Source organism: Carya illinoinensis, chromosome 7 (genome assembly GCF_018687715.1).
Source record: "Carya illinoinensis cultivar Pawnee chromosome 7, C.illinoinensisPawnee_v1, whole genome shotgun sequence".
In the NCBI taxonomy this organism is placed as follows: domain Eukaryota; kingdom Viridiplantae; phylum Streptophyta; class Magnoliopsida; order Fagales; family Juglandaceae; genus Carya; species Carya illinoinensis.
The window spans coordinates 35,359,512-35,385,302 of NC_056758.1; the positions used below are offsets into that span (position 1 = coordinate 35,359,512).

Here is a 25,791-nt window from a genome sequence, read left to right on the forward strand (position 1 = left end):
TATGAGTGCATCAAATATAATTAAATTACGTGCTATAACATTGATATTAAGATGGATTTCTTAGGCAGTCTATTATCTCTACTTTTTTTTTCTAATCAGTCTATTATCTCTACTGGGAGAGAATGAAGATGGATGAATATCTAGACTTTGGCAATTCAATGGGAGGTGTACGTTGTAGTTTTAAACAGCAAACAGTACTAGAGGTAAACATGAGTTTTGTAAATGAGTTTTGCTACATACAAGTACAGTCGCGTACTAATTTGTGTATCAATACTGATTTATTCATACTTAAAATTTAAATTAATACTGTTTTTAATAAATTTTATTTTTTGACCAATCACATTATAATGATACACAGATTAATACACAATTATACTTATACATCCAGGCTCTCTTTTTTAACAAAGCTTGTGTGTATTCTAGCGGCTAGCTAGTGCCGTATTGGTGGTAGCTCAATCACTGTACGAGAAGCTATGCAATAGAAAAATGGCCTTTCGTCTCTTCCTTTCATCGGAAAGCCATGAAAGTAGCCTCGAATCGCGGTCCAAAGCCACAAAGACAGAGGGCATGAGAATGACTGCATGAATAGTATCGATCATCTTTAAATTAAAAAATAATAATAAATAAATTCTTTTAATTAAATAATAATAATAAATAAATAATACAGAAGAAAATTAGAATAACATCTCAAAAAACTTGTATATATATTGAGTTTTATTGGGTTTGTTGCGGAGATAGATCACTGGAAGACAAAATGGAGCTCTCTCTCATCAGAAAGTTTCAGAAGCAAATGTCCCCTTGAATCCCTACAATCTGTACTGCTTCCATGTTCCCCCCCTCACGCCACGCCCCCTGTTTTTTAGGTTCTGTCACTCTCAATTATAACTTGTGGACCCTCGCGCTCCCCCGCCCCAATGCTATGCATATTTTGTACTCATTCCTCGTCTAAAAATCTCTTCATTAATGCTCTTGTTTTGACACTAATAAAAGTTTATGTTCTTCATAATAATCTCAATCATTTGTTTCCTTCTGTAAAGTTTCACAATCACCTGAGCTATCTTCCTCCAACAACATTTTCATTGGATGGCTGAGATGGCACTCTTTTAGCCTTTTTGACCAACGGGGGCTCTTCCTTTAATTTGCTTACTTCTTTATGTATTTGGTTTAACTTTGTTATTATACCTATACAACCCATATGTTTTCCACTAGTGATTGGGTGACGTTCGCAAAGATAATCTGACGTTTACATACACATTAGCATAATGTAATTTTTATTCAATTGACAATATTAAATATTGCACAACTTAGTTATATTTATTTTTTTTCTATTAATGATAATAAATAATTTAATTTTTTTAAATCTTAAAATAATAATAATATTTTATTTAATTTTTATTTAAAATCATTTAATCTTATTTCACTATCCCAATAGCTTGTAAATGTATTTCACACCTCCGGCCCGTAAACGGAGAAAGAGACGTGTAAAGTAGGCAGAGGACTGTGCAGATTTGGCATGCTATGAAAATGGAATGATTAAATATCTCTGTCCTTTCTTCTTTATTTTTCTTTAGGTTGAGCCCATCATTTACATTCCACCTGACCTTCGCCACAGTGAGACGCGTTCCTCTTTTATTTTATCCAATTAAGCGCATTGTCCAAAATTAATAATGACTGGGAAAGCAGAGAATGTGTATGGCATGCCGCATGGCATTGGGTATTCACTATTCGCAGTGGCCCTGTCCTTCATGAATCATGCCGCTCTCTTCTGCTCCAATTCCTGCTATTCCACTTATTTTACCTATCACCGTTCATACAACCTCACCATATGATTGCCCACTACCACTGCATCCCAAGTTAACACTCTCTGTACATTCCCTTCCCACTGCATGCATATACATTATATATTACCATTCATACTTGTCCGCGTCATTTTTGGATCGATGGTTAACTATTGAGTCATTCCCTAAAGGAAAATTCCCATTATAGAATATTGATATTAATGATAAGCCTAACTAAATTCATTTGTCAGTCATGCGCTATCCAACTTAACAATGGGAGATCTCCTACCAAAGAATTGCTAAAAGCTACATTTTCATAATATTTTTATAGATTATATAAGATTGTGATACTTTTATTATTTTATATTTTAAAAAAAATAAATATAAAGGTCAATAGGCAATGTCAACTCATTATAGTAGAATGAAAGTGAGATGAAGTGTGATTTATAAAATTTTCCATTATATAATATCAATGGTCTTAAAAAAAATCATGACCAAAGATAAAATATATATATAATTTAATCCTATCTATGGTTTTTTTTTTTAAGTTCTTATATGCTAAATGAAAGCATGTAATATATTTTTATACCTCTATCTTTAATCTACTCTAAATGTTATAATTCCAATAAAATTTTAAGTTTTACTGTATGTAAATAAAGTCATGTAATAATCTGCGTATCAATATTGATTTATTTATATTTAAAATTTAAATTAATATTATTTTTAATAAAATTTATTTTTTAAATTATTATATTAAATTAATGTATAAATTAATATAAAATTATATTTGTAACTAAATTTTTTTTAAAATTTTGGTATGGTATTTGTTGACCTAAAAAGGGTTGAAGCACCACATTTACACCTGTAATTAACTGCTGGATAAGCCGAGAAAATACGACGAGATGAGTCTCAAGCCCCATTGAACAGCCGACAGCGTGCAGCAGTCGAAAATAGGACAATTTCCAAATCCGCTTGCTTTAGAATTCGGTGTCAGATTCGAACCGTCCGATCATGTTCTCACATCCACATGAGTGAAAGCGCGAGGGACATTACTTTCGTGACCCGTAGAGAACACGTGGCATTAGTTAATTGGTGGAGGCGGCGTAGATTTATTATTATTTTGATTATCTTCAAGCTTCTCGTTGTTTTTTTAATTTTCGCATTTTTGTGTGTATTGGTATGGGATTATATAAAAATAAGTAAGTATAAATTTTGGGTTTATAAATGTATAGTAAGTCTTTTATAAAAAAAAATTATTAAAAAATAATATTTTTTTTATATTTTTATGGTATGGTCTATTTTTTTAAGAGTATAAAAGACTTGTATAATTAGAATTTGTATAAATTATTATTTAATAAAAATCTAAATAAATTATAAAAGTGAATTTTTATTTTTTGACTATCCTATTAAAAGATATCTCCGCATTATATTAGCTATTGTTTTTTCAACACTATTAAAATATTATTTCCTCTCCATATCTTTGAACAAATGGGCATTATTTGAAAATCTTAGAACGGTAGCATTATGAGCAATAGAATTGCCATTAAATGTAAGATTGGCCAACTTTTAGATTTTTTGTTTAGATCGAGGAATACTATCTTTTTATTTTATCTCATCTTATTATTATAAATTTATTAAATTTTTATATAAAATATAATAAATAATTTAATTTTTAAAATAATAATAATATTTAATTCAACTTTAAATTTTTATTTAAAACTATATCATCTTATCTCACAATACAAATAACTTCTAAATGATACACACCAATTTTAACCATTATTGGCTATATGAGTAATGTAAGTACTAGTTTCAAATATACAAATTTTGCATATACCCATTGTAAAAAAGCATATCTTATTATCTTTTTTATATTTTTTCACGACGGAATCTATTTTTGATAAATAAAATTTAACTATTTAAAATTTATACAAATTATTGTCACCGGCTATATTTTTACTTACTATATGTTCCAGGGAAGCTGATGCCCCTCCTCTCAAGCAGGCAGGAAACATGAAAGATCCAAACATGTGGGACCAAACAAGAGAAATCTTTGTGATGTTTGATCTTACATAAGTGGTCCCACGTGGCACCATCTAGTGTGGTCTGGACTGTGGACCCTAATGGAGTAGGCCGTAAGATAGACCTTTTAAGTTTGTTTGTTTGTATGTTGTTGTTTCCTATGGGTGGCGATTCCGTATTTCTTGTGGAAACAGGGAGAAGGAGATATAGGGGTGCGTGCGCGACGCTTTTGCGTATAGAAGCATGCAACGGTAGTTGTACTGGGGTGGGGGGGCCGATGCCCATGCACATGGAACCATGGAAACAGTGGGCCGCAAAGACATCATTCCTAATCATGTACTCCGCCTGAGCCATCGAATTATGGAAAGCTCACATGTTCGCAGCCCCCCTCTTCCCAATGTTTTATCCATTCTACAATTTTATTTCACGGTTTAATGAAGTATATCATGAGCAATCACCCCAAAACGAGTAGTGTAACTAGGAATTTAAAGTTGCGGGGTAAAATTTAAAATATATATATATATATTGATGGGGGGAAGGGAATTTTTTTAGAAAATTATCTTTATAAATACATCTAACTTTTTTACCCTTTTTAAGAATTTTGGAGGGGACAAGGGGCAACGTAGTTCAGCCCGGCCCCAAACAACAGATTCAGTGCAAGAAATAAAAACCAAATCGAAAAATGGTAAAAAATATGGCTTGGTCCCATCGGATCATTATATTGTTTTGAATCATCTATTGCAAGAGGTTCATTCGCATCTCATTGTGTCGAGGCAATAGTTGAAGATGTCAGATCTCACATCTTACACTTTTCGGATATGGTAGATGAACAAAAATCACTCTTGAAAGAAAAACACATACACAAGCTTCCAGTGAAAAGGAGAATAGCTTAAAGATCTTAGTAATCCAGCTTTTTTAGTACCTACACAAGAAACATATAAAACAAACAGACAAAAAAAAATAATAATAATAATCAAGTATGGTGCATATGTGTTATTGGATTTGTTTGCAAGATCATTAGATGGCTATGAATGGTTGATAAGGATGAACACGAGTGGCGGCGTGTGTTGGTAATCAGCGATCGATCAAATTTTGATTAGAAAGACAACGAGGAAGGGAAGCAGTCAGGCACTTCATGTGTGGTAGGTGGGATCAGAGTACTAGATGGCTGGCTATTCGGAGTTGGAAGTGATAGCGCATGAGAGTCTGCGTGTGTGAATCACATGCACATTAATTCGAGACGTAGCGGCCTGTGTCACCAGATAGAAGATGCTACGTGCTAAGATGAACAACTAGCACCCGATGGTCAACATGCGTCGCACGGTACCAAATCGAGGCCACAGATCAACATCTTCCTACGAAATACACAACAAAAAGTTCAAAGATCTATTAAAAAAACAAACAAATGAAGGAGACGAGTTGGTCGGAAACTAATGTTTTTGGTTGAGAGGAAAGGCAAGAGTCGGAGCTCGTCTCTCCGACACGGTGGTATTCTTTCTTAAGGGCAGGGTATTTTTTATGGAGTTGGAGGCCGTTTTTCTAATTTTCATTAAATTATCTTTCAAATCGTCCACAGCTTTCTTAATTATAATGATAATAAAAAACCATAGCGCCATATTAGCATTCAATTGATTTTAGAATCTAGGAATTTTATTTTATAATCAAGTGAATGATTAAAATCTAGGAAAATTTTACCCAATAAAATAATCTGATTTAATAATTTGAAGTCGTTGAAGAAATAAAAAAGAGAAACAAAATTAATTAAAAAATCTCATGACTCACGAGTCACTCAACAGATTAAAAAAAAAAAAGTATAGATATAGATATATTTATTTATACAAATGAATCTAAATTGTATTTTAATTAATATAATCGAGAGTTGAGAGACAGTGTAGGACGCATACCTACGGCCTACTCTTCGAAAGGACCCAATAAACATTAGTTAAAAAATTGTTAGAAAAATGTCAATAGTCATCACCAATAATTTCCTCATATTTAATGTTGCTATAAATTGCTATTAAATCTTATCTCTTCAAAACCCAAAATCACATCCATCTAACATAAAATTATATATATGCCCCACTGTGACAGTATTTAATTAGTCCAGCTCAGATCTGCATAATTATTATAAGAATCTAGCTATGTACCAAATAAAATGACGAATTTAACCACACTAGTAGACTACTTTTGTTTCTATCTGAAAATTCACATATTCTCCCAACTTCTTTTTTGGGTTAAATATAGATGGAATACCTTAATAACTATTTATTAAATCTATCATTTTTTAATCATATTTTCTAATACTAGATGAAATTGCACGTTTGCTTAGTTTATAATTTTTTTTTTGTTCAGAATTAATTTTTTATTAATGACGTAATATTTTTAGTTAATTAAATAACGATTTAATGTTTATGTAATTTATCAATAATTACACGCTGTGATATATTATAAAAGAATAGCATTAATAGAAGCTATAATATGGTCGTATAAATAAACATCGCCCATAGTTCTATTGAGGCAATGCAAGATGAGGAAAATGCTCAAGGTTACAATCAATGTTTATGTTTCTAAAATGCTTAAGGAAAATGCCCATAGTTATATGTAAACTGAAGTGTAAGTTCAAACTGAGTTTGTAGAGGACTCACCATAACCATACCTATAAAACTCGACCAAAATATCATTAAACATTTCATTCAAAAATCCCAAGAACCTTTAAGAAGTCAGACAACACATGGTGTCAATTTAGATGGCATGTTACCCGAAAGAAAAGAATTCATTGAGAATAATCAGTCGATATTGACAGTTCAAAATTTTTGTTTTGTTTTTCTCAGGTAAATGAAATTCTGGTTAAAACAAAGTAGCATTACAAATAGAATCCAAAATCTCAAGATATGGGAAAACTACATCTAAAATGGTGGCATTGCAATTAACTGATGTAAATAATTTGCATACTCTCTCTCTCTGTCTCTCTCTCTCACAGACACACACACAATGCTTTTCTTGTTTGTAAGATGTAGATTACCTTGGGCATTAAGATTTCAGTTATCTTCTCATGAGAGGAAGAACTATAACCCAACGCCTTTTCCAAAGCATGGCGAACCTCAAATTGGTATTTTAATCCCTTCTCAAGTTGCAGAATCTGCATGGAAGATATTCAACAAATAAGTAATTATAAGAAACAATGACTGTGAAGCTGGAACCTATTCATACACTGCTGAACTAATCCATAAGGCCCATAACCCAGAAAATGGATTAGACTAAGCTTTTTGAATCTTCTAAACATGGTTATCAAGAAGAAAAAGTGAACTCTATACCTCTTGCCTCAAAGAATTATTAACTTCAGCCTTGCCAGATTGTTTCTTCTTGGTTTTAATATTTTTTAAGTGCCCCAAATCCTGAAACCAGGCAAACTCCATAAATTAGAAATCCAAGTAGCTTGTGAAATTATATATGCAAAATTATCTGAGAAAGATCTACATGAGAGCCATACAAAATGGTTATTTCCTTAGTAAAAGGTGTTAACTCAGCTCAACCAGGCTCAACCAAGCCTATACAGCAATTAATGAGGGTCACTTAGGCCTAGTTTGGATGGCCAAAATCCTCTCATCACATCTCAATATCTAAACACCACAAATACAAATACTTTTCGATTTCAAATTTTTAACTTTTTCGTTTAATCATTACCTAATCATTACAACTTTCCCAAACTTTCAAACAAAACACAAAAAAATAATTCAACTTTTTCAAATCTCAAAACAAAAGTAATATTAAAAAGTTATATTCTAACAATAATTTAACTTTATAATATTTTTACTCAACTTTTTTTCTTTCATTTTCCAAAATCCCATAAAACATTTTAACTCAAACCATTTCACTACTATTCACAAAACATTTTACTACTATTGACATATCATCTCATCTCATCTCACTATCAAATGAGGTCTTATGCCCTGAATGGCATTGTATTGGGGTTATTAAGAAGCACAATGGCAAAAATCAAACAAACAATAAGATGAAGTGGATAGTTTCTCGAAAGAAAAAAATAGTAACCAATGTTACCAGCTTTATACGTTCAGAGGCCTTAAGGGAACTATCGATGCCATCTTCCTCCACCCTTCTCTTATCAGGAAAGCTGCCAGAGACAGAGCATACACAGAATTAATATAAACGTGATGTATAGCTATTATCCAATTACAAACCCAAGCAACTAAAATTTCATTGGTCTGCCACACGGAAGAAGAAGAAAAAGAACTACATCTCCAGCCCCTTTCATTGGGGTCTATTTAGAAATCATTTTCCCCAAGCTTATGTCGAAGGGCTTTCTAATTACATTCAATGCTTGATGTTACTTAATAATTCACATACCTTAAAAACTTTGTCAGAAGATAAGGGACGTGAAAAACAGGTGGTAAACAAATATACAAATTATAGGCAGCGAAATATGTGTGCGTGTACATAAATATTTTCATGCCTAAAAGCCCAGCTTCAGTCTAAAACAACCCATTTTCACTCTTTCTTGAAGCTCTGGACCTTTGGTTTCCACATCAGCCAGATAATCATCCGGGATATACCCCCTCGGGAGGAATGACTCACATATATGGACATTAACCAAAAGAAAAAGGTGATTGGAGCTCAAATTTCCAATTTCCTCTATAACCCATCTCAGAAGTCATTCCAGTTAATGCACCTCCGCAAGTAATATAACAAAATCTGGAAAACGTATAAGGAGAATGATAGCTAATTAACAAGAGAATTTAAAAACCCGGCAATAAGATAGTTACCTCTTTGAACGCCTGTGCTTTGGGCTCACTCTCAGTCCAAGCAGTTTAATATCTCTACTCTCCTCAAACCCCATCTCTGAAATCACCCCAAACAGAAATCTCAGCGAAGCAAAAACATTTCATAGAAGCATAAAAGGAAAAACAGAAAAACAAGAGCAGCAAAACTTTAGAGAGAGAGAGACCAAAAAAAAAAAAGAAGAAGAAGAAGAAAAAACATGAGCAGAACCGTTACCATTACACTCCAGAACAAAATAAGCAAATGTCCAGATGGAATGAATGAGAGAAAACTGCGGCCCACTAATCCAAATGGCCAAATGACGGTTTCTTTTCCCGGTTGTGCTCCTATAAACATTTCAAACAAAAAAAATAAAAGCATCTGTTTTTTTTTCAAAAAGCTGGAAATGAAAATCCAACAATATATAAACTGAATTAAACATTTTAATAATAAAATCTAAAAATCCAAAAATAGGAATGAATAAAAAAATATGCATATCAAAACCGAGAAAAGAAACTGAAAGAGATGAACAAACCTCACAGCAATACAACATCATCAACTGCAAATCAAAAAATATAAATTCCCTGCAAGAAACAAACTAACAAATTAGATTAACTAAAGGCAAAAAAACGATGACAAAGAAACACAAAAAAAATAAAGAATAAAAAAATAAAATGAAATCTCAAAGCATCATCAACCCCAAACCATACCATGCAAACTACTTTTATGCTGTATTTTTCTAAAACAAAAGTATTATACAGAAATCTCCATTATCAGAACCATTCTATCTTTAGTATAAAATAAAATAACAAAAGCAAAACCTCAACATAATTTAATTCATTGCTATACTGTCAAAGATACAAAAGCCATAAACTCATAATATAAGATGAACAACCAGAAGTCATCTTAAACCACATGTAAAAAAAAATTAGAATCCTTATCTTGACATTTTCTAACAAAAAAGAAACAATTTTGAACGAAAAAGTAAAGAGGAAGAAGATAAAAATAATAGTTGAACCTCACTAATTGATTTCTATGATGCTTAATATATCAATTCACACAAGAGCTCCAAGAATATGATATAAAAGATACTAATAACCAGTTTTTCTATAAAATTCCGAACCAAAAAAATCTAACCTCAACATAATTTAATCCATATATTGCTAAACTGTCACAAATACAAAAACCATAAACTCATAATATAAAATAAACAACCAGAAGCAATCTTAAACTATACGCATAAAAAAAAAATTAGAATGCTTGTTTTATAATTTCCAGACAAACTTGCAGGGATCAAAAGGAAAGAAATAAAAAGAAAAACAAATCCAAAAGAAATAAATATGCTTATTGTATCAATTCACTAACGTATTTCAAGAACATGATATAAAAGATACCAACAACAAGATACGAATCCAAAAAGAAAAAAAGAAAACTGATCTTTTATAAAAAGAACAAATTCTACAAACTTTCCAACCCAAGAAGCCATCTTAAAACCATATGCATGAAAAAATGAGAAAAAACCAGAAGAAATAAATCTAAGAGCATGCACAACAAACCTAGAAACGCCAAACAAACCAACAGAAGCTAGAATATAAATATGACAGATTTGTCTCGGATGCAAAGAATAGTAGTAAAAAAATATCAATCTAAAAATAACATTGATTCCCAAGCTCTTTAAAACTTGTTATTATTAACACTGATTCACATCATCAAACTACAGTGCCACAGCTTTAAACATTCTAAACACTCCCCATTCTCAAAATAGCCTGAAATCATTACATTCCAGGAAATGCTATCCTTTCTCGGCATTCTATCAAACACCAACCATGTAATTATAATATTGCCACAATTTACATACAGAGTGAAAAGGAAACAAAAATTGGGACTGAGCCTTCGGATTAAAATCCCACATGGCTACTTTGATCAAAGCCCAAACCTAATACAATATATCAGAAAGTGGGAAATAATAGGATATACTTGAGATTTCCAGTTCGATTCTGCATCATTCTTTTGTCGACCGAGCGTTGAATCATCCTAAAGAAACGCCAACCAAAAGAATTAATAGAAGAATCGATTTTTTTTTTTTCTAAATAGAAAGAAAAGAAAGATAATAAAAGAGAGAACCTGATCTTGAGAGGAGCGAGAGAAACCAGGGGGGTCGGGAATGTCGCGGGAAGAAGGAGAGGTGGAATTGTCAGTGAAGTCAACGGCCCATCTTCGACCCCCAACCATCACACCCTTACCCTTCTCCATTCCTTATGTGATTTTCACCAATCGATCTCTCACGGGGAAGGAGGCTTGGAGTTAATCTAACCCTAACCCTCATCTCAATCCCAACTCCCAGTCTGCCATCGAGAACCCAGATCTCGGCCCTTTCCTCCTCAAGCTCGCTCGAGATGCCATCGCGTTCGGCGAGGGTCCCGTCAAGGCCTTGGACTACGCTCTCTGCGCTTCTGTCGAGCTAGCTGCCGTCGACCATGGAGAGGTGGTTTTCGTGATGGCCTTCGTTCGGTGACATCTACCACGACGTGCAAAAAAAAAAAAAAAGCAACGGTGCAGGAAACAAATCTAAAGATGCAAACACGAAGATGAAGAGAACAGATCAGACGAATTAAAGAAAGGCAGAATATGAAGAGAAAAAAGAAAGACAAGGAGTTTGGTTTTGGAGAGAGAAACGAAAGAGAATATGCAGACAAAAATAAAAGACGGGAAGGTGAAAGATTTACACTCACGGTACACAGTACATGGATGGAATTTAGACGAACGGTGTTAAAAGTTAACAGAAAAACAATAAAAAACCGTTAAAACAACAAATTACCGTTTCATAGACACTTTTTATATATAGAAGATAAAACATTTTAAAAAGTTTCACTAGTCAAGCCACTTAAATCAAATAAAATATTTAATAAATATTATGTTATTAAGATAAAAAGATTTAAATGATGAAATTTCAGAACTTTTAAAATGTGATTGTTATTAGAGTAAAATATACCTACAAATTTTTTATAATTTATTTATAATCTATTTTATGATTAGAAAAACCCATATTGATTGATTAAAAATGATTTTAAGTTCTATAAAATTATATTTAATTTAATATAAAATTATTAAAAAATCTGTAGAGAGATATATATTGACGACTTTCCTTCTTATTAGGGACAACATGGTATTGAGGGCCGCTAAGAGCATTAGTAGTAGCCTCAATAAACTTTAAGTAAAATTAAATTTATTTTTACAAATTTTAACTAGTTATTTTTCACAACATCAAATAACAGACTTAACAAATATATCACTATTTTATTAAAACGTTAATTTTAGTCTTTTTATTTATTTTAATTTAAATATTTATTCATTATTAAAAAATACACATTAATTTTCTAATTTTTTTCAATTTTATCCAAATCAACGTCTTTTTAAAACAAAAATTTTCAAACTTTTTCTAAATCACAATTTACACAATATATTCAAACTCAAAGTAATAGAATTAATGTTTTCTTCTTGTGGTGAGATCAAAATAGTGAAAAAATGAATTATTTTACTTTAGAATAATATTTAGAATAAAATTAGGCTAAAATTACTATTTATTTATTGAGTTTATTATAAGAACTTTGCTAGATGCAGTCGGGATGCAAACGGCTGTACGGAATAAAAAAAAAATTATTTTTTTCATGATTGTACGGAATGAATAAAAAAATATAAGTCTCATATTATTTTATTTTTTTTAAAGCGACTGCACGCCGACTGCAAAAATCATTTCTGTTATTATAATCACTTATGTTATACTTTAGCTAAATTTTAGATTTGTTGAGCCTATTCTTAATACTCTAAAGCATGCAAACAGACGTGGGGAGGGGATTCGGGTGATCCAAAGAAACACAGAAACGACGCCGTGACCGCACACTCGGCAATGAGACACGTTTCAGTTAATTAACGTGCGACTCCTGGTTTTATTTTGTCGTGAACCGCACGCGTGCCGAACGGTCAAATATCAGACGCAAAGAGTTCAGAAAGAACCTTTTCTTTCCTTCTCTCTCTTTCCCTTTCTCTTTCTTTTTTCTTTTTTATACATATGCGTATATATATAGAAAATTGGTGGAGCAGGCGAAAGTAGAGAGAGAAGAAGAAGAGCCTGCAAACCACCGTAATCCAAGTGCTAAAATGCGCCACCATGACATTCTTTCTTGTTCTACGAAAGCACCTCCAACTCCCTCCCTTTTTTTCTTTCGCGCACACATTTTCCGTATGGTTCAGCCTTACTTGTACTGTTTCGTGTTCTCGTAGCATTGTTCTGCTTTTTCCCATTTCTTATTTTAATATTTCTGCACTCTTTTTAAAAACTTCCTCACAGTTAAAGCTGCAACGGAATCACCCATATACAGAAAAGTGTGTGCGCAGGATAAGAGCTTGCACTCTTCCCCGTTTCAAACAAATGAACACACCGAGAGAGAGAGAGAGAGAGAGAGAGAGAGAGAGAGAGAGAGAGAGAGAGGCCTTTTCTTTTTGGTGTTGTTGATTGGAGAGGGGAGGCAGTGAAGAGAATCGGTGTCATGAGTGTGTGGGGGTGTTGATCGAAAGGTCGGTTTCTTTTGTAGGATAAAAACAAGCACTCGATTACAATACAGAGAGAGGGCCACCCATGCTTTGGTCCGCGTGCTTTGATACAAACTGATGGGTTTGTTTTTTTTCTTTCCATTTCTCTTCCCTTATTTGGTTGTGCCCCAAAGCCCCACCTCTTAATTTGCAGACCCTTTTCGCAGTTTTTGTTCCTTGATTTTTGGATTCTTTGGGGGGTGGGGGGCTCGGCTCTGCCTTTGTGCCCGATTGGATTGTTTGTTTTTCTCGGAGGATCTCTAATACTGAGACGAGGGTTGATTGTAATTTCCCATCTTTCTGAAGGAAAAGTTATGAAGGATAGGTAAGCTGAAGAGCTGGGACTTGTTTTGGATGAGAAATGAGACTTTCCTTCTTGGGACTAAGGGGAAAGTTGGGGTTCTTGGTGTCTCATTGAAGATGTTTATGGGGCACACATGATGGGTTGTGTTGAGGAGAAAGTCAAAGCTGGAGGGTTAAGTAGTGGGGCACGTACAAGTCTGCTCGAGGAGATGAAGTTCTTGAAGGAAATGCAGGATCAGTCCGGTCTGTTCTTTTTCGTGAAAATCTACTTTATGTCGAGTTTAAGAATTTGGCTTTGGTTATGGCTGGGAAATTTTCGGTTTGAATTTTTCGGGGCTGAATGTTCATATAGGCGTAACCTGGAGCATATTTAATACACTTCATAACACATTGATAACGCATTTTCTTTGCTAAGTGAATGACTCATAAGTAGTTTACTCTGAAGCATTTTCTTCGTCTCTTTCATAAAATATTTTCAAGATTGTATCTAACTTAGGATATGTGCGAGTTGATTTTAGGGGCCAGGAAGGCTATAAACTCCGAGTTATGGCACGCTTGCGCCGGTCCCCTTGTTTCATTGCCGCAGGTGGGGAGCCTGGTTAACTACTTCCCTCAAGGTCATAGCGAGCAGGTTTGCATTTGTCTCCCCTACTCTAAAGATTAACCACTCTTTTGCTGCAACTTCTTCTTGCTAAGCTTTCCATTTTTTCATTTCCAAAAATTTGATCTGTGATGCGTTGCTATGCTCTTTAAGCTGTGCTAGTAGGGTATAGTTAGTGACATGCAGGAGTGGAAATCGCAATATATCAAAATGAAGTGATGAAGGAAGAATAATATTTTTGTACAATTAACTGTCATCGTGTGTTCGAGTCCCTTTTTTATTTTTTTGTTTTCGTAGCTGCCATTGAGTCCCCCCACACTGCATAAAATTTTGTTTTCGGGCCTTCAGTGTGGCCTTTAATGTGAAATAATAAAGCATTTCTGGTCATCTAATAGTAGTAGATCTAGGATGGGAAATTGGAATAATGGGATTCGTTTCCTAGTTTAGTTGTCATTTTGTAATTTAGATTACAAATTTGTAGCTTATACGAAGGCATATTGAGAAATTTATATCGTCGTTGAGTACTTGAGATCATTCGGTGCCTTAATAAGAGTATATATATATATATATATTTATATATTCACTTTTTCCTTGTGCATTTAAAATTAAAAAAAAAAAAAGAATTTCAGAAAGAGACGAGTTATTTTTTATATCCCTTCCAGTATGTCACACGTGCAGCTTTCTCCGTTCAATTGAAAGTTTAGGTATTTGTGGCTTAACAGAATGAAATTGGTAAACAATGTACTGATTATAAAGGGAGGAATTGTATATTATCGGGCTACCTGCTTTCAATTGCATTACTGCATTATGATTGAGCTAACTCATTTTGGCTAAAGAAGTAGAATATTTAATTAAATATGGTAGTGACCTCTGCCATGATACCATGTGAAATTACCACTTATTCTAAAAGTTTAAGTTAAGGGAAATAGATAAATTTAATTATTTATATTAAATTTTTAAGATACTTATCAAAAGAAAAAACAAACAGGTTTTGTATTTTTAAATGGAGGAAGTTTGTATACTTAGGATTGTTTCATAAATTACGAAAACAAAACTGGAGCTTTTTGGAAGTGATTTTTCTGGATACATGCGTCGGGTCTTCTACATTCAGTTTTACTGTTTATGCCTTGATAATAGCTAACACCATTGTACTTTTCCAGGAAAAAAAAAATGCTAACACAATTGTGCTTCTATTTGAAACAGGTAGCTGCTTCCACTAAACGGACAGTTACTTCACAAATTCCCAATTATCCGAATCTCCCTTCTCAGCTGATGTGCCAAGTTCAAAATGTCACATTGCATGTATGTGTTCGTCTATGACTACTTGCTTCCCTGTACAGCCTGTACTCATGGATGTTATTGAATATATATAACATTAGACCATCTATGATTTCTCCTTTTCTTTACATTTTTTGATAGGCAGACAAAGATACGGACGAAATTTATGCTCAAATGAGTCTTCAACCTGTGACCTCTGTATGTTTAGTTACCTTCAAAAGTGTTCCAACAATTTTCCTTCTTCTTTTTCAATACAGAAATTGAAAGGATTAAAGAACAACACGAGTTCTTGGTGTAGGTTACACATTTCCAATTCTTAATTTATCATTATCTCCAGGAAAAAGATGTCTTCCCGGTACCAGACTTTGGGCTGAAGCCCAGCAAACATCCAAATGAGTTTTTCTGCAAAACGTTAACTGCAAGTGATACAAGCACACATGGTGGCTTCTCAGTACCGCGCAGAGCAGCAGAGAAGCTCTTTCCTCCTTTGGTGAGGCTATAAAATTCCTACGTTTATATACTTGTTTGTGTTAATAAGAGTATTGCAAGTAAAGCTCTAAATAGACAAGTCCCTCGTAAGCCCTTTGTGAAAAGGTGGGTCCTACTAAAAAATAATAGGTTTTTTTTTAACATTTTTTCAATGTGAGATCTATTTTTTTAGAAAGGCCTCGCGAGGTTTGTCTATTTGAGACTTGTACAAATCATTTCTATTTTAATAGAGGTTGGGGAATGCTTTATATATATTCACCTTCAAATGGAATACCTATACCAGGATTATACAATGCAACCACCAACTCAAGAACTTGTTGTCCGCGATTTGCATGATAACACCTGGACATTTCGGCACATATACCGTGGTGAGTTTGCTGAGATTTCTCTATTTTTTGTGCTACTATATGGCTTCTAATGCTAAGAGTTGCTAGTTTATTCTTTTCTAGTAAGTGCTTGCCTTTTCTAGTAATCATTAAAATTTATTTTAGACTTTTTCCATTCCACATAGTTGTAGCTTGTTTATATGTACTTTGTCCTCAATGCATTAGATATGTACTATTGAGTATGACCTATTGTTTCTCCTTTATATAGGACAACCGAAGCGACATCTTCTCACAACTGGATGGAGTTTGTTTGTTGGTGCTAAAAGGCTTAAAGCAGGTGATGCTGTCCTTTTTATCAGGTAAATGGTAATCACCTACCTTGCTGTTTTATGATGCAATAGTTGTTGGTATCTTTTTTCACATCCTTTAATGTTTGACAACTTCTGTTTGCTTTACAACTTCAATGAAGTTTATTGTTTTTCGATTTGGGTCTGGTTATTGCAACATTTTTTGGAATGAACAAAAACGAATAATAGTCCTAAAACCTCTGGCCTGGCAAACAGTTAGCAATGCTAAGTGCTAATGAGACTTTATGATTTGCAGTTTGGAAAGTCCCAATAATGTCCGAACAAAGTTCATCTAGGTTGTTCTTTCAGGGAGTGTTGAGATATCCAAATCCAAGAATGATTGAAGCCATCCTAAAGTTTGGAACTATATTACGTGCCAATCCAGTGTACTTGTAGTAGAAGTGATATACCATTCTAAACACCATTTAAAAAAAAAAAAAAAAAAAAAAAAACCCCACCTGTTACGTTATAATATACTGCCCTTATTTGATTGTGCATTTCATGGTATTGTTACAAGGGATGAAAAGTCACAGCTACTGGTTGGCGTGAGGCGTGCCAACCGTCAGCAAACAACATTACCGTCATCTGTTCTATCTGCTGATAGCATGCACATTGGTGTCCTTGCTGCCGCAGCTCATGCTGCAGCTGACCGCTGCCCATTCACAATTTTCTATAACCCAAGGTTCATCAAATTTGCAATCTTTCACCTACTTGTGTTTTCTTTGATCTTTTAGCCACACTCCTGTATTTTTTTTTTTTTTAATAGGTAAAAAGAAGTTTTATTGATTTACTCCTTTATCTTGTATCTGCTTCTTTACCCGCATCATCTTTTTTTCTTATTTATAGGGCATGCCCTTCAGAATTTGTCATTCATTTAGCTAGATACCGCAAATCTGTCTATGGGACACAACTGTCAGTTGGCATGAGGTTTGGGATGATGTTTGAAACAGAGGAGTCGGGTAAGCGGAGGTAATTTTCTTAATGCTTGGACCTGCTTCATTTTTGTTCCTAGCCTGTGGGTATTGTAATTAATTATTGGCCAAAATGTATAAGAATGGGCTAATTCATGTCCATTTAGAATCTAGTTGACAAAAACACATTGATATCAATGTTATCGTGGTGAGTTCTTTGCTTGATAATTTTAGTGGACAAGAAAATATACACTTGTTTCTGCTGGACCAAAACACGTTGATGCATTATCAGCATGAGTTCATTGCCTGAGTATGCATATAAGAGTTTACTTTTTTCTTCTCACCTGCAGGTATATGGGTACAATAGTTGGTATTAGTGACTTTGATCCCCTGAGGTGGCCTGGTTCCAAGTGGAGAAATCTTCAGGTGGATTAAATGCCTATTTTTTAAGGAACTAAACTATTTTTCTATTAATGTTTTTCCGTCTTTGATGAAATGGTTTTGCCTTTTGATGTTTGTCAATCAAAGCTCATGTTTGTTTTCTTAACAGGTGGAGTGGGATGAGCCTGGGTGTTGCGATAAACAGAATAGGGTCAGTCCATGGGAAGTAGAGACTCCTGAAAGTATTTTCATTTTCCCTTCTTTGACTTCTGGTCTCAAACGACCATTGCACTCCGGTATTTTTGGTAAGTCTGTCTTTTCAGTGGTTTTTTTCTGTTCGAGTTGACCATGTATCTATCTTATGCCCATTTATCACGCTGCCAGGACCAGAAACTGAATGGGGACATTTGGTTAAAAGGCCCCCTGTCCAGGTTCCTGAAAATGGAAACGGGAATCTGCCATACTCAATATCTAATATATGCTCAGAAAAACTGATCAACATGTTACTGAAACCTCAGATTATTAACCATCCTGGAAACTATTTTCCTACTCTACAACAAGAATATGCTACTAAGGTAGAGCCCTTGGAAGATGTGAAGACAATGCTGGGCACGATGAACCAAAAGTCTCAGTCCATCTCATCAGAAGGTACATCCCCTGTTCCCCCTCAGTCATGCCTTGACCAACAAGATGTCGTGAACTCAAATTCATCATTGAAAGCAATTGCACCAGGAAAATTGAACGCTCTACCAAAATTTGACAACCAAACACTGGCTGGAGCTAATACAGAACGGCAAAATTTTGAGCCTGAGATTTCAGCAGAGGAGTTAAGCCAGGTGACATCCACAGGCGAGTGCAATGAGCAAAAGATGGCTGCAGGACCTATGAGTCTTCAAAACCCTGTAAACCAGCCAACATTCTTTAACCAGAGCCAGGAATCGATACAAGCACATACTAGTCTGTGGCCTATGCAGCCGCAATTGGAATCATTGATCTACCATACTGAACAACTTGATGTACCCCAATCTGATTCTTCTAATCTAAATGGCTTTCTTCCATCCCCAGACCTTGATGAATGGAAATTTTATCCCTCATGCCAACCTCTTAGTGGGATGTTTAGATCACCTGGACCTCTACCTGTGTTTGGATTGCAAGACCCTTCAACATTGTTTCCTGAAGCAGTTAATCCTCCTCTACCTTCAATGGGACAGGAAATTTGGGATCATCAACTTAATAATTTAAATAGTTTATCCCAAGCGGAGCAGCTCTCTTCTTTTTCACAACAAGACCCATGTAACGTTAATTGTACGTCTAATTCAATTGTTTTAAGAGATATGTCAGATGAGAGCTACAACCAAAGTGGGATTTACAGTTGCCCTAACATTGATGTAAATAATGGTGGAAGTGCTGTGGTAGATCCTTCTGTTTCAAGCACCATTGTGGATGACCTATGCATGCTAAAGGGTACAGATTTTCAGAATCCTCCTGATTATTTGATAGGCAACTTCAGTTCTGGTCAAGATGTTCAATCACAGATTACCTCGGTGAGCCTAGGAGACTCGCAGGCTTTCTCTCGTAAGGACTTACCCGACAACTCAGGAGGTACGTCCTCGAGCAACATAGATTTTGATGAGGGCAGTCTTCTTCAGCATAACTCATGGCAGCAAGTAGTTCCGCCTGTGCGAACCTATACAAAGGTATGGATATTATTAAATTGTCAAATTATTGCCCCACACTGTGAACTGGAAGTATATTTGTATTGTTTGGCCATAGTAGCCTATCGATCTGGGAAACATATGCGTGTCTATATATATATAATATATATATCCACAGTTTTGTCATTATGTACATGGAGTATATGATGCCCTAGCACATATTACCAAATTGCCAAGACTGATGCACTGGCTGAATTGGATCAAGTTCCAATGATTCAGTGGATACCAGAATATGTCATAAGCTCTTAATGTCTGCACGTTGTGTTATTCTGGAGGCTCTACTTTTATATGAACTTGTCCAGGGGTGATGAATTTTTTTTTTGGCTTACAGGTCCAGAAAAAAGGATCTGTTGGAAGGTCTATTGATGTCACTGGTTTTAAAAACTACGATGAACTGTGTTCTGCAATTGAGTGCATGTTTGGACTCGAGGGGCTGCTCAATGACCCAAGAGGTTCAGGGTGGAAGCTAGTATATGTAGATTACGAGAATGATGTTCTACTCGTAGGAGATGATCCTTGGGAGTAAGTTTTCTTTCTTCTCTGTGATGGTTCATTAGCTGCTCTTGCTTTGTCTGCATAAATATTCAGGAGCTACTCTCTGTCTCGGTTACAAAATATGCCTGGTGTCTGTGCAGGCAATTTGTGCGATGTGTCCGGTGCATCAAAATCTTATCACCTTCAGAGGTTCAGAAGATGAGTGAAGAGGGAATGAAGCTTCTAAACAGTGCTGCAATGCAAGGGGTCTAAGTGAGAGCATGCTGGACATTAACTTGACTGCAATCATCCTCGAGATCACGTGTCTGATTTGTGGGGGGATCTCAGTTTCTGGCCAGGAACTGCATGAGTTTAACTGGGTCTAGCACGCACCTCGATCAGGCTAATTGATGTGGGTGAACGGTACTCTATTACTTGCTTTTGCCTTTGTAAAGCTGCAATGTGCTGTTTGACATTTGAGTCGCATTTGTTCGAACATGAAATTAGACGTGGAACCCTTTTTAGTGTAATAGAGCTTATGGTTTGCCAGGAAAGATTAATAATTAAGGACAATGCTAGGGGCCCCCCCTGCATGTCCAGCTCGGCGTGCTCCCTAGTGTATTTGAGAATTTTATTTTTATTTTTTTTAAACACAATTTTATTAATAGTCACTTTTTTAATTATCAAGAAAAAAATTTTAAATACTCAAAACAGTAATTTTGAGCTGAAATATCAAGGGGGCGAAGTATCATTTTCTAATTATTAAATCATGCACCTTGTGAAGGCTGTAATCTGGCCCAATTTCTAGGGAGTAACCGGGCTTGATGATCAAAACTCTGGCCCATTATTGCCGGGCTTCAGCTCTGGTTACTGCTTGTAGTGAGTCAGCCCGGTTTATCCTTGGATTATGTTGTGAAAAGTAAGCCCATTTCACATGCCGGGACTCACCAATATTGGGCCTGATTCCGCTGAAATGCAACTTTTTAAACCCAAGTTGCCAGTGACCCAAAATCTCTGAGCCACGTGTTGGTATTGATCCCGGCGGCGGGGGCCTTCATGCGAGGTGAATGGGAGCGACAGCAGGAGCTTTATCATTTTATTTCATTATTATAATTTTTTTAAATTTTCATACAATATATACAATGAACAATTAAACTTTTATTTTAATAATATTTTATTTAAATTTATTTTTCATCTAGAATTATTTCATCTATCTCTGAATCCAAAACAACAGCTAGATAACAAAGTTCGGACAATAGAAGACATAGACCAACTTCATTTTTTAAATTAAATTGCTTATTTATCACATGTAGTAACTTCGTCTGCTGGCAATGTATTAAAAATGCTGAAATTGATAAATTCTGAAACTATCATTTAATTTGAAATGACAGATATTAATGGTTCTGTATTTTGGGTGATAAAAGATAGAAGATGGAGATCCTACTGAAGTTGTACCCATAGGATCTGTTGGACACGCACTTCGTGTCTGAAATCTCACAACAATAACACGAGTTCAGCGTTGAAAAGTAGAGATGATTTCTTGCAGTTCTTGACCGACATAAGGGCGGCTGAGAGAGAGAGAGAGAGAGAGAGTGGCGCAAACAATCCATGCAGCTAAGAACGGAAAACATTAATAGAAGACACCAAGTTCTTTAATGCCAAGGGAAAGAAAAGGAAAAAGAGTGGCGAATCCTTTCTAATTGACTCAACATGAAGGAAAACTTTATATACTACGTTATCATGTTATAAAGAAGGTAAGATGTGATATATTTATTATTATTAGATAATTTTTTATTAAATAATTCTCGATGATAAATATGATCTTACATAGTAGATAGGAGTTTGATATCATTACTCAATCTGAAAAGACCCAAAAATAAAAAGAAGAAAGAAATTTTGATGGAGACTGTCATTATGATTGATTGCACTACCAAACAAAAGCCAGAAAGATATCCAAGCAAAACCTAAAAAGGATCCGGTCCTTTACTTTAAGAGTCGGACCATGAGTCGGTTAACTCATTCGCCTCCACCATGGATATGGGCTGCAGTGCCCAATATTTTGTCCCGGGTGGGGTCCGGTTCACATAAGACTCGAGGGCCATGGTTCATGGGCAAATCCCCCTCTTTGGGTCTATGGCCTCTCTGTAAAGAGCAATATTGATGGGTCTGCATTGAAGGTTAAAGGTGTATTTGTAACTTTGATGTCAATATTGCGCTGCAGTAAATAACCTTTTTGAGACCTTGAACTTGATCAATATTTCACAGAACGAGCACTTCTTGCTTTTTTTCAGTTCTATTCTCAATCAATATTTCAGAGTGAAAAATGGGGAAGGTAGCTGCATCCAGTACCAGTATGAGCTGCAAGGTCTAAGAAATCAAGGCTGCAATGCAGCAATTGCCTACTTCATCAACCAAGAATTTACGTCCCATGACTGTAGAACTAAAGAAAGGAACAATCAACAGCCTGCCAAGGTACCCTTTATTGCAATCATGTAGTTATCTATAAGGGGAAAGTCAAGCTAATGATTGTGATAAACAGTCCCCGTTTTCAATGCATCACTGATGTTTTATTTTGGAAATTGGTAGTATCTACAGTTTTCTAAATAAAATACCACGGAATATCTTATAACAGAGATTAGTAAGGCACCAAAATGGTTTTCTGATTAATTTATCAGTTTACTCCAATGAACAGATCCAATTATCACTTTCTTTATGCTTACTTATAAAAAGAATGAACACGTCAGGAAGAGGAAGTGGATGGAAATTAATGGATGTTGAGGATCATGACTTATAAGCGAAATTTGGTGGGCAGTTGCCCATGTTGGTTATACAAATGTGGTTGTAGGATGGATGGTGTTAGGCTTGGATAGGTGGCTTTTGGGCAATATTGATCCAATGCAAATAACTCATCCATTACTGCATGCAATAAGGGGATCTGAATTGACAGAATATCATAATTTATGTACTCTTGACTTCATGGAGTCCATATAACAAGCAATGTTTAATTCATGCACAGATTACAATCGAGCTCATGCAAAGTCAAACATTCCATAAAACACATGCACGAAAAGTCCTCTAACATGGAAATATCCGAGTGGTTCCAGAATTTGCAATATAGTCATTCACTACAGAGATTATTGGTAAGAAACATTTTAATATCCTAACCAAAAATTGGAATAGTGCTAATCATTAGGATCTGAGTAAGGCGCATCTTGATTCAATTAGAAACATTATTCACAGGGAAACATATTTCGGCGCTAAAAACTCAAACATCAATTCAAATACCTTAACAGAAGCAAAAATACACTATGATTCTTTCATTTCCTAACATTTGATTGTCCAAATAAATAAGATGGCCACTTATCCCCCTAAAGCACAGAATAAGAGATATAACAGCCTTAAAGCTACATAACATATAATCCTTCACTGCTTATTTGCAGTCGGCGAAAGAAACAATTGACACACTTATTCTGCTCTGTAAGGAATATGAGGAGGATGTTATAAGCAATGAATCCCACAATTTCTGTGTGAACAGCAATAGATATAGCAATAAATATCTTACCTCTTGCAGTTTCCTAGTGAAGCTCCTGTCATACTCTTACAGGCTTCTGTAAAACGGCAGACAAATAAACCTCTAATTTTCCTGACCCGGCTGCGTCTGCCTTCTCCCCTGTGACCCATTTCAGCTTTTTATATCCAAACCTTTCAATCAACCTTGTCAACTCCCTTTTCTTCTCTTCATTCGCACAGTAAAAATTATCCAACCAAAACAAGCCGCCAGCCCTCAGAATGCGATCAATATCAAACATAAGGAACTCCAATTTCTCAGGTTTTCCCCCGATATCCAATCCACTTGAGGCGTGAACCAAATCAAAGACATTGTCATAGAAAGGGAACCGATGATCTAGACTCAAGAATAGAGCGAAAAGTCCTCTTGCAGCGATAAATTCGCTAAATGGGGCATCAATATTCAAGGTATTAGAGATCACAGTCACATTCCTCTCTGCCATTCTAGCAGCGAAGGTACCTGACCCACCTCCAATATCAAAGCCAATTCTGATCCCTCCACCTCCCAAAGCTAAAACATCGTCAATAAGAAAATCATTTTTGCCTCTAGCCTTAACAAACCTCTGATTCTCATACCCATTAACCAAATCAAAACAACCAACACAATCCCTGCTCAATTTCTTGTTGTTCAAACACTCAAAACTTTTACACCCAAGCCCACTCCAAGTAACATTCTTATCACCAACAGGTTTCCAAAGAGAAGTAGGAAAAGGGTAGAGACCAACCTTAGGAACAGATTTGGAAAAGCACCTCCTTCTCGGCAAAGGCTCGCATCCGCGTAAAATTAGCTTCTGGGCAAGGCTCCAGTCATCAGGGCAAGGTCCAGAAACCTTGTAGGCCATATACTGGGACAATAGGTCCACGGATTTCTCACAGGAATGACCCACGGAAGCCACCATTTCAGTGATTCCAGTTTTTGAATCTTTCCCCAGTGGGAGCTGGTGGGGCTGGAGATAGACTTTGAGCTCGTTAGCGAGGTTGGGTCTTGAAAGATCCAGGCTTTCATAGCCAAGGAGCTCCTTCTCCATCTTGGCCAGCTTTTTCTGCGAGACAGCGATCTCTCTGAGGATCAGAGAGACCTGCTCTGAGATAAGAGAGATGTTCTTGTGATTGCGGAGAAGTAAGTGGTTTTGGTGGTCCTTTGGGGAGGATGTGAAAGCGTAGAGAGCAAAAAGATTGGTGGTGAGCACGGAGAAAAGCATGAGAATGTTGACTGCTGAAGAGCACAGGGATGCTCTTCTGAATCTGGCTGTTCCATCCCCTATTTTAAGAGAGACCGAGCCCATCTTGCGTTTGCTGCTTCTACTTCTGGACCAAAGAGAGAAGACAGTGAGTGAGAGGGTTCTGAGAGATTTAGATTTGTGAAGTTGGAGCAGGTGGAAGAGAGGATTGAGAATTTGATCTGTAATTTAAGAGGGCATTATAGCATACAGCACGCAGTCCTTTGTTAAGACAGTGACTTTGAGGCTGGGTGGTTGTCGGTTGTGCTTGTGATCAGATCGGCTGGAACGAAGTAAAGCGCAAGTCTTCGCGTTCAAGCTTAATTGGACCAAGACATCAATTTTATTATTTATTTTGTATTTGTTTTAGTAAATAAATTCATCATCGTGAATATTTAATTCAATAAAATAAAGTGTAAAGTAATTATGATATAAAAAATCACTTATTTTAAAAATTTATCAATTTTATTTATTTTATATTTTAGCAATCTGCAATCCTGTCATGCGATAATGTGGTATAGGAAAATGTTACATTTTTTTACAAGTAGAAAAATATTATACACTACGATATCATTATATTCACATCTTTTATGTTTATTATTTATAAACCTGAGATATATTTAAAAAACAATAATGAAAATATTACATTAATACAATATGATAAGAAAAATGATAAATCTACTATTAATTTATAACTATTTTATCATTCTACTTAAAACGACGGGTAGTTACGTAAGATTGATTTTTTTTTTAATTGAAGTGTCATAATTATATTAATTAATTTAAATTGAGTTATAACACATTTCATATGATAGTATAGTATAATCTTTATGCCGTTATCTATTTGTTGTTTACACATAAATGAATATTGTTACATATGGAATAAAATACACAATAAAATAAACTCAATTTTAGTAGGAATTTAATAATTTAAAATTTAATTAGGTGCAGCAGGTTCCGAAAAAATCCATTGCAAGCCTGTCTCCAAGGGCAAGGCTGATATATTCAGTCAT

General features: G+C 35.1%; 3 protein-coding genes across 6 annotated transcripts; 1 reads left to right on the forward strand and 2 right to left on the reverse strand.

Moving 5' to 3' along the window:
* Positions 1 to 6,465: 6,465 nt before the first annotated feature.
* On the reverse strand, positions 6,466 to 11,240 carry LOC122314956. The gene is made up of 7 exons (XM_043130613.1): positions 10,701 to 11,240; positions 9,112 to 9,160; positions 8,814 to 8,923; positions 8,582 to 8,657; positions 7,860 to 7,932; positions 7,115 to 7,195; positions 6,466 to 6,939 (listed from the first exon to the last, which is right to left on the reverse strand). The coding sequence occupies exons 4-7, from the start codon at positions 8,653 to 8,655 to the stop codon at positions 6,775 to 6,777; spliced, it is 393 nt and encodes a 130-aa protein (XP_042986547.1). The 5' UTR covers positions 8,656 to 8,657; positions 8,814 to 8,923; positions 9,112 to 9,160; positions 10,701 to 11,240; the 3' UTR covers positions 6,466 to 6,774.
* Positions 11,241 to 12,672: 1,432 nt separating this feature from the next.
* Positions 12,673 to 20,647, forward strand: LOC122314953 (auxin response factor 5). 2 transcript variants are annotated; one of them, XM_043130609.1, is made up of 15 exons: positions 12,673 to 13,712; positions 13,988 to 14,100; positions 15,274 to 15,372; positions 15,490 to 15,546; positions 15,686 to 15,838; positions 16,121 to 16,205; positions 16,432 to 16,522; positions 17,028 to 17,192; positions 17,357 to 17,479; positions 17,772 to 17,847; positions 17,972 to 18,107; positions 18,187 to 18,450; positions 18,535 to 19,499; positions 19,849 to 20,039; positions 20,153 to 20,647. In XM_043130609.1, exons 1-15 carry the CDS (start codon positions 13,604 to 13,606, stop codon positions 20,262 to 20,264), a joined length of 2,739 nt encoding a protein of 912 aa, XP_042986543.1. In that variant the 5' UTR covers positions 12,673 to 13,603; the 3' UTR covers positions 20,265 to 20,647. The 2 variants fall into 2 exon arrangements, with proteins under 2 accessions (XP_042986543.1, XP_042986542.1); XM_043130608.1 differs by having other exon boundaries at positions 18,187 to 19,499.
* Positions 20,648 to 21,887: 1,240 nt separating this feature from the next.
* On the reverse strand, positions 21,888 to 25,073 carry LOC122314954 (probable methyltransferase At1g29790). 3 transcript variants are annotated; one of them, XM_043130612.1, is made up of 2 exons: positions 23,554 to 25,073; positions 21,888 to 22,157 (listed from the first exon to the last, which is right to left on the reverse strand). In XM_043130612.1, exon 1 carries the CDS (start codon positions 24,842 to 24,844, stop codon positions 23,582 to 23,584), a length of 1,263 nt encoding a protein of 420 aa, XP_042986546.1. In that variant the 5' UTR covers positions 24,845 to 25,073; the 3' UTR covers positions 21,888 to 22,157; positions 23,554 to 23,581. The 3 variants fall into 3 exon arrangements, with proteins under 3 accessions (XP_042986546.1, XP_042986545.1, XP_042986544.1); XM_043130611.1 differs by lacking the exon at positions 21,888 to 22,157 and adding an exon at positions 22,208 to 22,431; XM_043130610.1 differs by lacking the exon at positions 21,888 to 22,157 and adding an exon at positions 23,241 to 23,466.
* Between the last annotated feature and the right edge of the window lie 718 nt (positions 25,074 to 25,791).

Coding starts and splice junctions, on each gene's coding strand:
- LOC122314956 (XM_043130613.1), bottom strand. CDS start 8,655: ATGGGGTTTGAGGAGAGTAGAGATATTAAACTGCTTGGACTGAGAGTG. Junction 7,933..8,581: donor AAGCACAGGCGTTCAAAGAG/GTAACTATCTTA, acceptor TGTCTCTGGCAG/CTTTCCTGATAAGAGAAGGG. Junction 7,196..7,859: donor CCTCTGAACGTATAAAGCTG/GTAACATTGGTT, acceptor GCCTGGTTTCAG/GATTTGGGGCACTTAAAAAA.
- LOC122314953 (XM_043130608.1), top strand. CDS start 13,604: ATGATGGGTTGTGTTGAGGAGAAAGTCAAAGCTGGAGGGTTAAGTAGT. Junction 15,839..16,120: donor AGAAGCTCTTTCCTCCTTTG/GTGAGGCTATAA, acceptor TACCTATACCAG/GATTATACAATGCAACCACC. Junction 16,523..17,027: donor GATGCTGTCCTTTTTATCAG/GTAAATGGTAAT, acceptor TATTGTTACAAG/GGATGAAAAGTCACAGCTAC.
- LOC122314954 (XM_043130612.1), bottom strand. CDS start 24,844: ATGGGCTCGGTCTCTCTTAAAATAGGGGATGGAACAGCCAGATTCAGA.